A 16,120-nucleotide genomic window follows, 5' to 3' on the forward strand; every position below is an offset into this window, starting at 1 on the left:
ACCATGTCCGTTTTCTACTTGAATAATTTACAAATCTGTTTAACTTTCTGCCACCAGTTGATTTAAAAAAAAAAAAAAGTTTTCCACCGGAGTACCCCTTTTAAGTAGAACTCCCAGAAGAAATACATGAAAGGCCTCTTTAACGTACATAAAAAATATTATCTGCACTTCCACTTTGTGAAATAAATTTCCCATTCATATGGATATAGAGACATGCACATAACTGCTGCTAGTTGAGCTAGTTAAGAGGTAGGAATTGATGTGTTATATTGATTTGGACCCACACAGTATACCCGAAATAACACTGAACATGAAAGAGAACATAAAGAGCTGTCATACAGTAATTGTAGGCTTGTAATTTGAAATAATGATATAGAAATACTGTAAGTCTTTCTAAGTTAATGGTCATTTTACAAAAACTCTTTTACTGCCTTAATTTTAGTAGAGGGCAGCACAACCTTGTCTGGGTTAGGGCCATGTTTTGAGGGCCATTTGATTCCTTATGCCAAATAAATAACTTTTGTAATTGGCTTCCATAAAAAAAAGTTTTATGTTAGTTTTTCTGCTGTATACTTCTGGCCACTAGGGGTCTTCCTTTTTGGCCAGAACACATTCCATCCGGTCAAAATTTCTGATTTTGGTCTCCTGCCTGTAATGGTATGAGACCAAACTCAGGAAGTGTTTCTCTGCACTGAGCTTGATTGACAGCAGCAAAGAGCCTCACTGAAAGCAGCTGCACAGACTAAAAGCTGCACAGACTAAAAGCTGCACAGACTAAAAGCTGCACAGACTAAAAGCTGAACAGACTAAAAGCTGCACAGAGTCTCAATGAAAGATACACAGACTGAAAACTGCTGCACAGAGCTTGAGGTCTTCTAATCATCACAGCGCTGCAACGATGTGATGATGGAAGTTGTCCCCCAGCAGGCTTCAGTGATGTCTTGCCTGCAGGGAAACGCCCACTTTCTTCTGCTGGGAGATTTCACTATGTGAGCAAGAAGAAAGGTATGATACAGAGCTTTTTAAAGCTCTGAAATTTTTTTCTAAGGCTGGGAGGTGTGTGAGGAGTAGTTAGGGAACATAGCCTGAGTTAGTTTAGAAAAGTTTATTTAGTAACAGGTACTCTTTAAATGCGTATCCCATCCATACCCCTAACTTGTGGGAAGTCATGTACCTCCCCCTCCCACAGGTGGATTGTTCCGTTATGTTATCTCAAAAGAACTCAAACAGGATACAGCCACACCTTACTCCACAACAGTGCCAGCTACTCAGTTCCACTGGGGTGCGCACAGAGGTTATGCCTTTCTAATTTAGTGCTTTGCTGAACTGAATCATGGTTGTAGAAAAATGCGTAATCTTTGACTATGAAAATCACATTGGGTGGAATATATTTTATTATTTTCCATATATATATATATATATATATATATATATATATATATATATACTTTTTTTTTTTTTTTTTATAAATGCTATTATTTTACAGTAAATAATATAGATAGAGTAATGTCCACTTGTGTGGCATATTTTTTTATATGCAGTGGTGATGAGACTCCTAGTCATGACCACCTAAAGGGGTGCCTCTAGCTAATATTGTAAACCACTTAATGGGAATCTGTCGTCAATTTTACTCTTCTCAAACCACTGGCAGCATAAACTTGATGCAATAAGGGAGACTATATATTACTCTGATATAATAGGTTGTTTCAAAGAAATCATAGTATAAATATGTTAACTAGTCATAGGTTCAGGGTCCAGCGGCTGCTCTCCACCCCGCCAGTAGAGAGTGAAATATGCATCACTCAGGAAGAAGCGACTGGGACTCGCCCCCATGACTAGTTACCCTGGTCCCTGTGGCATTTTCAAACTATGATTACTTAACCCAGGTAAATCTGGTTAATGTAGGAAACTATATGAGGGAACTGGTTAATAAATTATATGCTTGGGGACGTTTTATGTGGGGAACTCTGTACAAGAAGGATTCTTCCTTCTCTTTTGCAGGGACCCCTGTCCAATTTCCATAACTGTTCTCTGGTGATTTCTTTGTTTCCTGTGAGGAAACCGAGGTGTCAGCTTACGTCACCCCTGAGCATATTGGACCTCATTTACTAAGAATGTCGGGTTTTTACTAGTGTGAAATGTTGTTTCTGACTTGCAGGATTTTCTGACTAGCTTTTTCTAAGTTGAAATTTCCAGCCTTGTATTCACAGGATTTTCTGTGAACTCAATAGTAAATAGGTCGGGTGTGAAACCACGCCCCTTTTCAGTCTGGCCACACCCCCTTTTCAGCTTTTCACAATGCAATTTCAGGTTTGTCGGATTTTCCTGGTGTACACTGGCGCAGACATGACGCAGACACTGGCCCTCATTTACTTAGAAAATCGGGTTGTAAGTCTATCTTGCTTTCTTACCCGATTGCTTTTTTCCTGTTTGTCACACGTGGGTTTTGTTGGTTTTGGTTTCCGATTCCTCTGAGTTGTCGGGAAAAAATCCACAACAATTCAACAAATTTGGGTTGGAAAGCTGTATAAATACATGGGAAAGCTCAGAAATGTCGGGTTACGCCCCTTTTTCGGATTTGGGAGAATCCACATCTGGTCCGTCAGGGAAAAAATGTTGCATCGTGTCGCAGACTGGCGCACGATGTCTGCAACATGTCGCAGACAAAGATGCGCCAAAAAAAAGATGACAAAACAAGTCTGGTTTAGAATAGTAAATGAGGGCCACTATGCTCCAAAAACCCTACAAAAACTACTTTTCAGCACTTGGACCACATCGATAAATTTACTGGAAAAATCACTGTGAGCGTGAAAACTAACACGTGAAACGGAACCAACATTGTTAATATATTCCCACCAAGGTATTTCTACTTCTTAAGACCAAGGACCTCTACAGATTTGCTTTTCTGTATAGCAATTTTCTGTGTATCCAACACCTGAATCAGCTATACACCTGCATATTGTAGTTGCTACTTTACATAATCTTACTGATGTTAGCATGTGACTCATGGAGAACACAAATGAAAATATGAATATTCTACAGCTTTTTCATAATGTTATTCCATTAATCACTGTAAGGAACTCTTTGTGTGTGACTGTTTCCATATTCTTTTTTGCAGAGCACTGTGAAGATCAATCAGATTAGCCTGGATGAAGGTGGGGAGCATGTAGGCGTCTGCGCTGAGGATGGCAAGGTATGCCCTGCTTATTTACTCTTGTGATATTTGGACTTCTGACTGTAGCCGTTTAAAAACATGGGTCTATAATACATGGGGAAAAAATACTGAAAATTAGTATTCCCAAATCAAAATTTCTAATTATGGTTGGTAAGTTTTGCTGCCTTCTGCTAAAAAATAAAAATAAAAGTTTGTGGTCAGGTCTGTTCTTCTATAAGCACAGAAAGCATTCTACAAATAGATTAGAAGAGTGCTCCTCCCTCTTCTCCCTGGGGATGGGAGAGGTGGTGGGGGACCCTCCTTTATAAAGGGATATTATTACTATGAGTCTACTGTATTCCTTCTTTGCTCTTATATGCCAAACTATACAGTGGTCCCTCAAGTTACAATATTAATTGGTTCCAGGATGGCCATTGTATGTTGAAACCATTGTATGTTGATACTATAACTCTATGGAAACCTGGTAATTGGGTCTGAAGCCACCAAAATTTCATCCAAAAATAAGAAAAAGTGAGAAGTAAATAGAAATAAGTAGATAACTTCTGTAGATAAAGCAAATCCTTACATATAAAAGTAAGACAGATCTGCTGGGAGCTTTAAATCGCGGTCTATGTCAGTGTTTCCCATCCAGGGTGCCTCCAGCTGTTGCAAAACTGCAACTCCGAGCATGCCTGGACAGCCAAAGGCTGTCCAGGCATGCTGGGAGTTGTAGTTTTGCAACAACTGGAGGCACCCTGGTTGGGAAAGACTGGTCTATATAGAGGACAGAAGCTGTTTCAGGGTCCAGTACAGTACACGTGAAATGTAGCTGCCCTTACCTGTGTCCAAAGGAGCAGCTAACCCTGGCACAGGTAAAGAGTAATACAGAACATGTAGTACCTCCCTGTATTGTGGGAAGGCGCTACCAGACAGTCAGTGCATGCACTTCAGTAGTACAGGTGTAAATGTCCATTCTAATTGGTCAGTTCTTCCAGCCATTGACACGTTTCGCAGATCTGGGCTGTCCATAGTATTGTATGTTGAGTTTGGTTTCAAGTTACAATGGTCTAGAAAAGACCATTGTAAGTTGAGGGATCACTGTATATATTTTTCGCCATTCAGGCTTTACAAGAAACTGGTTACATTGAAAATGTAGTCCACTCTGCAGGCAGCATGATATACATCTGAGCAGATTGCTATATAGTTTTGTGGGAAATGTTTCAGGATAGTGTGTTATATATATATAAATGTCTGCTCATTTTGGAATAAGTAGTCATGTGTAAAGTCCTACTCAGTGATTGACAGCTATTTGTGTATATGACCATTTGTGTATATAGTCATGTGTACAGTCCTACTCAGTGATTGACAGCTATTTGTGTATATGTCCATATACAATGGTTGAGATATAGAGTTGACAGTCTCTGAGTAGGAACACCCACCTGACTAATTGGCCCAAAATGAGGGTAAAGGTTTATTTATTTATTTTTTGTTTGTTTTTTTTACCCCACTTTTTTTTCCAACTTCTAATATTGTTTGTTAACTTCCAGAATACCCATGTAGCCTTTCACAGAGGATCTGGAGTAAAAAAAACAAAAAAAAAAAAAACAAAGCTCTGACTGCTATAAAAAAAAAAAAAAAAAAAAAAAAAAATATATATATATATATATATATATATAATGTGTGTGTATATAGTAAAGTTTAGGTAGGCTCGCTCATGCCTGGAGCCTCACCATCCAGCGTTGCAATAATATATGTAAATATTTGTAACCTTTCTTTTTCCTCTAAACAGCGCTGTCATAAGCATACGCGTGGTTGGCCTATTGTGCATACAACGCCTCTCAATACTTTTTGTTTCCAGGGTTCTGTATAGAGTTTTAGCCCAATATGTTATTGTATTCATGTAATAGTTTTCATAGCGGCAGAGCAGTGGTTGAGATATGTAAGATTGTGGTTGACATCCAGTTATGTTAGCAGCGGCATGCGTTCAAATCAGGGCTATAAAATGTACCGGTAAGATGCTATTACATAAATGAGGCTTGACAGGAACTGGTGGAATCTTTTTGCAGATGTTCTCCAAATAAATACAAACTAAATTCAGTTTTCTCAAATCTTTCCCAGTTTTCTACAGTAACCTTTCAGACTAAGCAGAGGAGCTTGATTTTGATAGAACGTAACCCCTTCAGCTCCCATAGAAAGTGGGTGTAATGTTTCTAAAGCCCCGCTGAGTTGACCTCTCAGCTCTTGAGATGGTGATAGGGAGTGAAATGTGGCGAGAGGCTGCCCTCAATTCACATGCCCATTATTATCAGACTTCCCGGGCTTACTCACATATTCCTCTTATTACGGCCGAGTATATTTTCTCCCACAAATGTGCCTCAGGAAAAAGTAATTACAAGAATGTCAATATTGTTATTTGTATTAAGTTGATTAACAGCTCCAGAAAGAAAGGCGGAAGGCAGGACAGAGGTTTAGAGGCATCGAGGGCCATTACCAAGTTATCCCTCTGCATCTCACCGCACCTCCACACTGCGGAGACTTGCGCCTTGTCTGTTATAAATCTGCAAAATTGGATTTCTGTGGACCTGAGGTTCTCTGTCTTACATTAAGACAGTGGCAAACACTTATGTGTGTTTCCTTTGAATTATTGAGACTTTTGATGAGCAATTGTAGTTTATCAGCCTATTAAAGTATCCAGCGACAGCCACATTAAATAGATGTAAAATCAATATATGTACAGCCCAATTTTTAAAAAAAATGTGTGCCTACCTGTGCAACTAGAGAGCATTTATCACGGATGCTATATAAGTAACAATTATCAGAGCTTTCAGGGAATGTGGGACTCTGACATGTCAAGCTTTTAATGATTGATTCCCACTTATAAGAAAGTGCCATTATTTCTCAGTAAGTGTGTGAACGGTGGACAAAGAAATAGGAGGCACTGCCAGGACATTAGGGCCAATGTACTAAAACAAAGCTGGCATGATTTATCTTCTTCCTCCTTCCACCCTCCATGGGGAGACGCTTTATAAAATAGATTTTTATAGTATTTATATAGTGCATTATTTTATGTCTATATCTGATTCTAGCTTGTGAATTAGGGAAGTGATAATTGAACTTTAGTGATCCATACGGATTAAAAGCTGAGACCTTGCATTACCCTAGCATGGTGAATGTTGGAGGTGACACACTAGGTTCCCTAATAAATATATACCGTACTACTTTAATAAAGATTAATTTCACCAAAATAAATAGGTTATTTCAGTTATAAAGCAGTGTTTACTCCACCTGTGCAATGGTTCTGTCATTTATACAGCAGCCACCTATTCCTGTACACAAACGGTAATCATTTACATTGGTTCCGGTCCTCAGGGGCTCACAATCTAATTGTCTTGTCTCAAAAAGTCAGTTTAGAAGGAGGAAAATCCCCTCAAAAAATTATGCCAGAACAATGAACTTGTTCAATGTTCTGGCGGATCTCGGCTCTGCAGACATTGCCGTCTGTGGGGACAGCAATGTCTGCGCGGTCCTAACGCCGACTAATTCAGTCTGCGCTTTTGCACTCGGAATCTCCGGACGGAGATTCCGAGTGCAACAGCGCAGACTGAATCAGTCTGCAGTGTGAACCCAGCCTTAGAGTGTCTCCTCTTCTGAAGGACCTGTCTTAACCTGCATTGTACAGACAGACAACCCATTGACATGATGTGTACAACTGTTCAGAATGTTCCTTCTAAACCTGCACACCGAAGAATCATGGGCCTACAGGGCTTTATTAACAGATAGGACTGCTGTAATACAGAATTAACTGGTCTTGATACAGCAAGGGCAAGAGTTTATAATTCATCTGCTGTGCTGCATATTATTACTAATAATCCTCTTTTTTTATATTTTAAAACCATTAACCTGTTAGTGTCTACCTAAATTCATTTTTATGGTGGTCGCTAAAGAACTTAAGCCTACTCTGTATCTGGACATGCCATTGTTTAGAGCGTCAAGATCAGGCCCCACTCTCATTTCAGGATTGCAAGCACTATCCGTTGCTGTGTGTAAGAGCATCTTTAGGTCTAAGCTACACTGTGACTACACTACGGACTGATCTTAACTATTGAATGACTTCTGCAGTCCTGCATGCAATTCAGTGTAGTCTGTAGATTAATAGTTAAAGTCAATCAGTCTCAATGTAGCCCAGTAAGGTATGTAGGGTCAGTATTAGGCTTTGTTCTGCGCCGGACACTCCATTTGGGGTATGTCGCAGAATATGTTTAAATAATTGGACAAAAAACACAGCATGTAATATTTTTTTATCTGGCTATAATAATGTAAGATGAGAGAGATCAGCTGGAATCCTAACGGACCCCCATTAAACTTAGTGGGGTTCTTCATGCGGTGTACCGGCTTGTTCATTTTTCGTCTGCTGAACGTAATCTGCTACAGAGGCTCCGATGTGAATCCAGAATTTGTATTTCTTCTATAACGCAGGTTTGTTTTATAAACTGTGAAATTAGTAGTGAAAAGATCTGTAGGTAGTTAATATGACTACTACGTAAAGCGCAACTGTCACAAATTTGTACCCCCATAAACTAATCGTAGGGTAACAAAGTTCTTTAGAATTACTCTCCAGGTATACCTTTTACTGCTTTCTAGCAGCTTTTATCAGGCTAAAAAATGCTTTATAAGACAGTCAGCAACAGTCAAATAGGCGAGCGGCCGCGGGCCATTGCCACGCCTATCTCCTGTATGTCATCGCTAGGACCGCTGTGTTATTGGTCCCAGCACATAGGCCCCTTTATTATCCTTATCTGTGGTGGCGAACATACAAATGTCGGTGAAAAAAACAAGTGCCCGTTCTTCTATTCTTCTATTAGGTTACAGCGCCATCACAGGGGATTAGTTTGCATAGCAAGCGGAAGTGCATTACGCTGCGCACTGGGGCTGGGAGCGAGTGCTTTCTATGAAAACTAGCCGCCAGCAGCGCCGATGATTTGAAGAAAACTCTCCTGCAGGCCGCAAGCGCTCTCTCCTGATGGCCGCCTATTTGCTGTGATTAGATCACCGGCGCTGTGGGCGGCTAGTTTTCATAGCAAGCACTCGCTCCCGGCCCCAGTGCACAACGTAATGCTCTGCCGCTTTCTATGCAAACTAATCCCCTGTGATGGCACTGTAACCTAATAGGAGTATAGGAGAACGGGCACTTGTTTTACTTTTGTATGTTCGCCGCCACAGATAAGGATAATAAAGTGGCCTATTTGCTGGGACCAATCACACAGCGGTCCTAGCGATGACATACAGGAGATAAGCGTGGTGGCCGCGGGCCATAGATACGCCTATCCGACTGTTGCTGGCTGTCTTATAAAGCATTTTTTAGCTTGATAAAAGCTGCCAGAAAGCTGTAAAAGGTATACCTGGAGAGTAATTCTAAAGAACTTTGTTACCCTGTGATTAGTTTATGGGGGTACAAATTTGTGACAGTTGCGCTTTAAAATGTACCTATTACAAGATTAAAATAAATAAATACAGTGATTCCTCAACATAAGAGGACGGTCCAGAACATCGAGGACAGTTGAGTGACACTCACCGGAGCACGTGGGGCACGTTAAACTGCTATCCGGCAGCAGCTGAAGCAGTCTGCGCTGCCGGATAGCCGTTTATGCGATGGCCCCGACATATAAAAAAAATTGTATGTTGATGCTGCCTTCAGCATATGGTGGCCTCTGAGAGGCCAACGTTTGTTGAAATGATCGTATGTCGGGGCCATCATAGGTTGGGAATCACTGTAAAAGGTTCCAGACTTACTCTTTTACTGGTGCTGATCCTGTCTATGCTTAGATCCTGATTTTCATCCTTTTTTGGCTCCTAATTTCCTTGTTTATGTTCCTCAAACTGCATTCAGTTTACAGAGAAGGAGGGGTGTTCTCTTGGGCACCATGATGCTACCTGCTCTCGAACACACCTCTGGCTCACAGATCAGGCTGATTGGCATGTCATGAGTGTGCACACAGGCCTGCTTGTCCCACCCATACTACCTGTATTTTGTCTCAGCACAGCTGCTGGCTGAGGCACACAGGCAATAGCTGCAGGTACCAGACAATGTTCTGGACAGTTTAGGGACCTCTATTGTTAAGAAATATGGAGCATTTTTCACCCAAATATATTATAGTATACATAGTATCTTGTTATTACATACATAGTATATTGTTATCATCTACATTATAGAAAAGGTTTTTGCAAATGACAGTGCCCATTTAAAGTGCACCGAAACGTTGCCATTGAGTCAGAAGTTGTGAGTGGTTGTTGTCCGGCTGCGGAGACCTCCACCAATTGCTAGAATTAAGGGACTTTTATTTAACATAGCTTTTCACTGTTTGTACATCATGATCTCTCGGGTTTTTGATGTAAGCTGAGCAAAATGACACAACATTCAGCCGAGCGCTTATGTCTCTTTGTTCTAGCAGTCGTGGGGGTCTCAGCAGCTGGACCCCCCACCCTGATCCCAATTTCTGACATGTCACGTCAGAAGTTGTGTGAATGTTTAGTTACCCTTCAATGTATTTGGTTTTGGATCGTTGCTTCCATGTCGCAGGCTAGTGTTAATTATTTATGGCTGCTGTAGTCGTGAACGGCCATTATAAAGTAACGCCGTTCACATCCTGTACTTGGGCTGTCCAGCTTCTCATTTTGTGCCGGTAATATAAATGCTGATACCGTGCACTGGAAGGTGAGGCATTGTTTTACACAGATCATCTTTCTACACAGCACACATTTCATAGCTTGAGCAAACACAACACATATGTCCTTTGTTTTCTTTTCAAGAGAGAAGCATCTATTTTTTTAATACATAACAGAGAAAATAGTATAGAAAAATTGTATTAAACTGTTCCGGATAGCGACATTACTCAGGAGTTGCCATAATCAGCCTGGAAAAAAAGTATTGTTGTTGTGAAAATAAATGAAGGTCTTAGTTTCTCATTCATTTTGGTGGCAGAGGCCTTGAACACTTATTCATAAAAAAATGGAGAAACCATTTATTGTTGCTTTGGACAGCTTTTGTGTTACTGTAAATGCGTCTCTGCCCTAGTGCTGAATGGGAGGTGAGTTCTTTGCCCTGTACTGTAGAGGACATGGTGGCTTGCTTTATTTTACAATAGAAATCAAATAAATCACCACTTTTGTGTAGGTATATTTGTAACATATAGTTATGGTAATACCTTGTATTGCTGTCAGTGCTATGGATTTAGAGTCAAAGGTTTTGACTCTAGCAACAGATAAAGGATAACAATGAATGAAAGCCCATCCCCGTTACCTGAAACACCGAGAAGCTAGTGTGTGCTGGGACCTATAATGCCACTCCAAACTATGCCAGGCTGGACAGCTTATCTAAAACTACAGCAATACTGGTTGCAGTTAAAGGGGTACTCCGCCCCTAGACATCTTATCCCCTATCCTTTGGATGTCTGATCGCAGGGGGCCCTTGCGATGTCGGCTGTGGCACCCCAGACATCCGGTGCATGGAGCGAACTTCGCTCTGTGTTGGATGACTGGAGATGCGGGGCAGAGGCATGTGAGGTCATGGAGATGCCCCCTCAATGCAAGTCTATGGGAGGGGGCGTGACATCCGTCACGCCCCCTCCCATAGACATGCATTGAGGGTGTGTGGCTGTGACGTCATGAGCCTCCGGCGCTGCACCCGACGCTCTAAATGAACGCCGGGTACAGCAGGGAGATCGCAGGGGTCCCCAGCAACGGGACTCCTGCAATCAGACATCTTATCCCCTATCCTTGGATAGGGGATAAGATGTCTAGGGGCGGAGTACCACATTAAGATAAATGTTCCTAGAACGGTCGTTTGAAAAACAGCACATATGGTACGACATAATTTGTTAATCTTGAGTGTATAGAATGCTCACATTGCAGCAAACTATCGGTGAGAATTGTGTAGTTGCTGTTGATTTATTTTGCTCACAGACTATTGCCTAGGTTGGATACAATTGTATCTTACTCCTTAGATGAGAACAGGACTAAGTAAGAAGAATTTTCGGTCTGAAAGTTAACAAAAAATTGAGATCCTGAAAATGTTGAGGAAATAAAACACCAAGGGGAGAATTTGACTGTGTGCTTCACACAGCATACATTATGATACACTGGCGGGGCCATGGAAGGCTGTGCCCACTTCCTGCTTATTACCAGACGGATTTTTTAAAAGTGACCAGTGTAGCCTAAAACCACTGAAAAGTTTTTTTTAGCAAATGAGCAACTAAAATGCACAGTGCCACTAATTAAAGTAGAGCTGCTGACTAACAGGCCTTTCCTCCTCAAGTTCTTATTGCACATCCTTATAAGGACTGAAAGTGGCAAAAAACACATCGATTTTATTTATTTATTGTTTTAAGGCAGGGAAGCTGTAAAATGGTGATCTTCATCAACGTTTCTAGCTGCTACTTGACGTCTTGTATCTCTGGATAGTGACGCTTTAAAGCGGATCCATCACCAGTTTTGAGGCAGCCTAAATAGCCACCAGGAAGGGGAGAGAGGGCATATATCTTTATTTTAATGTTCCAGCCACACCTGCTGAATAGTGGGAGAGGCGGGCTCTTTAAGGAGTGACTGCTCTAACGTTTTTTAGACTGGACGCTAGAGCTGTCAATCATTGGTGATAGGTGGCCTAGAGGTGCTTTTTTTAACCGGTTGCCAGCTAAGGATGAGCCGGCTCGTCCCGAGACGGCTCGTCCTGAGACAGCAACCGTTGTATGGTGCCAAATTTTTAGGTGCAAAATTGAAAGGGTTATGATTTTTAAAAGGTAAGGAGAAAAAAAACAAAAACGTTTGGTCCTTAACCTTTTGCCACATATGAATGTTTATAAACATCCATAAGTGGCCCCCGAGGTATGACGCGCGCTCAGCAGGTGAGCGGGCATCATACCCGGTGGGTCCCGGGAACCATGGCTAATGCCGATCGGGCTGATGTCCGGCATTAACTCTTTAGACGTGCTGATCAAAGCTGATCGCCGTGTCTAAAGTGAAAGTAAAAGCTTCCCGGCAGCTCAGCCGGGCTAATCGGGACCATCGCAGTAAAATGTCCTGACCAGCTGGAACGCAACTGGATGTGCCATACCTGCCTGAAATCCAGGCTTGAGCAATCAACCGCCGATAACACTGATGAATGCGTTGCAATGCAATGGCAGTTATCAGTGTATTGAATCAATGCACTGCATGTTCTAGTTCTCTATGAGGGCTATAACATTGAAAAAAAAAATTCATAAAGATGATTTAACCTTTTCCCTAATAAAAGTTTGATTCCCCCCATTTCCGATAAAAAAAAAACTGTGTAAAAATAAATATAAACATATCTGGTAGGGGTCAACCGATTATCGGCCGATAATCACGATTTTGGGCATTATCGATATCGGCAATTACCTTGCCGATAAGCCGATAATGCCCCGCCCACCGCACCGCGACCGCCCCCCCCCCCCCCACCGACCCGCTGCACCGCACTGCGTTGCACCCCGACCGCACCGCCCCGACCCCATTGCCTCCCTCATCCCCGGTTTTATAATTACCTGTTCCCGGGATCCACGCTACTTTTTGGCTCCTGCTGCGTCCTGCGTTACGCTGTGCGCGCAATGACGAGTGACGCGACGTCACCGTCCGTGTGCACAGTGACAGCTCAGGAGGACGCCACCGGAGCCAGATATAGAGTGGACCCCGGGAACAGGTAATTATAAAACCGGGGATGGGGGAGGCAATGGGGCCGGGGGGGTGCGGCGCGGTGCGTTGGGGCGGTAGGGAGCGCGGAGTGGTGCGGCGGTGGAGGGGGGTGGTCGTGGTGGCGGTGATAGGACTCAGGACCCCCGGACAGGCAGGGGGAGAGAAGCGGGTGGCGGCGTCGGTCTCTGGCACCGCAAAAGCCACTGCAGTTCATTGATTTAAAGCGCCGAATATCTGTATAAGTTATAGGCTATCGGCCCTAACCTCCACCGATTATCGGTATCGGCCCTAAAAAAACGTTATCCCTAATATCTGATATTGCCGTGTGCGTAAATGTCCGAACTATAAGTTTATCATTAATTGAACCCGCACGGTCAATGGCATACTCGCAAAAAAATTCCAAAGTCCAAAATAGCGTATTTTTGGTCACTTTTTTATACCATAAAAATTTGAATAAAAAGCAATCAACAAGTCCTATCAAAACAAAAATGGTACCGATAAAAACTTCAGATCACGGCGCAAAAAATTTGCCCTGATACCCCCCTCTACATGGAAAAATACAAAGTTATAGGGGTCAGAAGAAGTCAATTTTAAATGTATAAATTTTCCTGCATGTAGTTATGATTTTTTTCAGAAGTAATCCAAAATCAAACCTATATAAGTAGGGGATCATTTTAATCATATGGACCTACAGAATAAAGAGAACGTGTCATTTTTACCCAAAAATGTACCCCGTAGAAACGAAAGCCCCCAAAATTTTCAAAATTGTGTTTTTTCTTCCATTTTGTTGCACAATGATTTTTTTTTTCCGTTTCGCCGTCGATTTTTGGGTAAAATGACTGATGTCACTGCAAAGTAGAATTGGTGGCGCAAAACATAAGCCGTCATATGGATTTTTAGCTGCAAAATTGAAAGGGTTATGATTTTTAAAAGGTAAGGGGGAAAAAACAAACGTGCAAAAATGAAAAATCGCCAAAGAGGGCAGGGGTTAAGGGGCTAAACAAAGTACATTAGAAAGATGTTTTATTTACCATAAGAAGTGCAATAGCAAAAAAAATTTTTATAAATTTAAAGCGCTGTTTTCTCTGTCATGTAAGGTGCCTGACTGAGAACAAAGGTTTTTCACAGTGATTATTAAGGGCTGTCTACAGGTTTGCTAGTGCATGAGTATATAGTCTAAGTCCCAACCCTATGTAACAGTTATACTGTACGTCTTTTATGCAGAGCCAAATTTGTTGGCAAACTGTTTCTTTTGTGCACCCTGGTACCCGCAGAGGTAACACGTTTGATATTGCATCACATGATGCCGGATAAGTCTGTTCCCTGATAAATACCTTTCGATTTTTTTCCTCCAGCTTGTAAAAGATGTTACTGAGAAATACATTGCACTGTCTTTTATTTAGTTACTTCACCTACATACAGTAACTGCTCTTCACCGAATGGTCTTGTATCATAGCCGGTGCTTGAGAATACTTGGGAATTCCTCCAGTTAATAGAAAGTCACTTGTGTTACAGGTGCAGGTGTTTGGACTTTATTCAAGAGAAGGATTACATGAAATATTTGACTGCCCCATAAAGGTGAGTACAATCTGCTTTATTATTGCACATTATCACACCAATCCATTTTGTTTCTGGGTGCTCGCTGCTTTTTACCAGTAAAAGAATACGGAAATGTAACATCTGTTTAATAGTTTTAATGAAGTCTATGGAGATGGACATAAATGGAAGACCTTACTATACCTTATCTTCTGTAAACACCAATAGTTAGGTTTCCCTAAATAATTTTAAAACAACAGCATCTTTGCAGTATGAGGTTCCTGTCTACATAAATGTCGCAATTTTATTTACAAATGGATGGGGTTTTTAAATTCTTATACACATGTAGCAGCAATGTTTCACATGAAATATCTGCTCTTTAGCATGCTTGTTCTTGTGCAGAAAATCTGTGGATTTTCACATTGCAGTGCATATATTTCTATATGAGCTTAGTTCAGGTGGCCCCCACTGCATAGCCCTCTTACTTTGTTTCCCACCACAATGGTAGAGCCCTGGATGAAATCACACTCAGCTGTAGAGCACCGCATGGGATTAATAATTGCCGCGCTCTTCACCCAGCTGTAACCCATGATCATTGCGGGTCTCACTACTGAGACCTGGTGCTGTCTAAACTTTGGACATGTCTGGCTAGATCTACTGACATGACAGCAACAATCACAGCCCAGACTGGACATTAGGTAACATAAGCAGCTGTTCTGATAATGTTATTATTAGAAATTAACTTAACGGGGTTGTCCAATTTTTTATTTCTTATTAATCTACCATACTAGGAATCTCACCCCTTAAAGCGGTACTCCGTTGCTCAGCGTTTGGAACAAACTGTTCTGAACGCTGGAGCCGGCGCCAGGAGCTCATCAGTTCATAGCCCCGCCCCCTCATGATGTCACGCCTTACCCCATCACGCCCCCTCCCATAGTCTTGCATTGAGGTGACGTCATGTGGGGGTGGGGCTGTGATGTCGAGAGCTCCCGGCGCCGGCTCCAGCGTTTGGAACAGTTTGTTCCAAATGCTGAGCAGCGGAGTATCCCTTTAAGGTTGGCCATACTTTTTTAATAACTGTTATCTTTCTCCCACATAGACATAAATGTTTAGTATTGCCAGGGAAAGCTGCAGCCAGATAGCTCTGTTACCATCTTATCCATCCCTAAACATAATGGTTAGGCAGCAAAAATCCAGGACACCGGTTCCATCGCTCCACCAACATCTGGAGGCCACCATATGTCTTTAAGGGGTACTCTGTCCCTAGACATCTTATCCCCTATCCAAAGGATCTCCCTGCTGCGCCCTGTGTTCGTTTAGAGTATCGGGTGCAGCGCTGGAGGCTTGTAACATCATGACCACGCCCCTTCCCATAGACTTGCATTGAGGGGGCGCGGCCTTGACATCACAAGCGTGGCGTGGCCGTGAAGTCACGAGCCACCGCCCCACATCGCAACTCATCTGGCATGGAACGAAGTTCACTACATGCACCGGATGTCTGGGGTGCCGCAGCTGTGATCATGGAGGATGGTACCCCCGCGATCAGACATCTCATCCCCTATCCTTTGGATAGGGGATAAGATGTCTTGGGGCGGAGTACCCCTTTAAGCAGTCGGCGAAACCTGCTGGAAACGACGGGTTTGGCTGACTTTATCATCAGGTGTGGAAGCAACTTTAGCCAAAAATATAGGTATAGGGGACCTCACTGGAGCAGGAAGAGTTGATGGCACA

At 42.2% G+C, this 16,120-nt stretch overlaps 1 protein-coding gene across 2 annotated transcripts in view; it reads left to right on the forward strand.

Moving 5' to 3' along the window:
• VPS41 (VPS41 subunit of HOPS complex) overlaps positions 1–16,120 on the forward strand; it is a 272,718-nt gene that overhangs the window by 131,651 nt on the left and 124,947 nt on the right. For both annotated transcript variants that reach the window (XM_056520459.1, XM_056520460.1), the window contains exons 5-6: positions 3,119–3,193; positions 14,369–14,431. In XM_056520459.1, the coding sequence (XP_056376434.1) occupies positions 3,119–3,193; positions 14,369–14,431 (138 nt within the window). The remainder of the gene's footprint in view (positions 1–3,118; positions 3,194–14,368; positions 14,432–16,120) is intronic.

Source organism: Hyla sarda, chromosome 5 (genome assembly GCF_029499605.1).
Source record: "Hyla sarda isolate aHylSar1 chromosome 5, aHylSar1.hap1, whole genome shotgun sequence".
NCBI lineage: Eukaryota > Metazoa > Chordata > Amphibia > Anura > Hylidae > Hyla > Hyla sarda.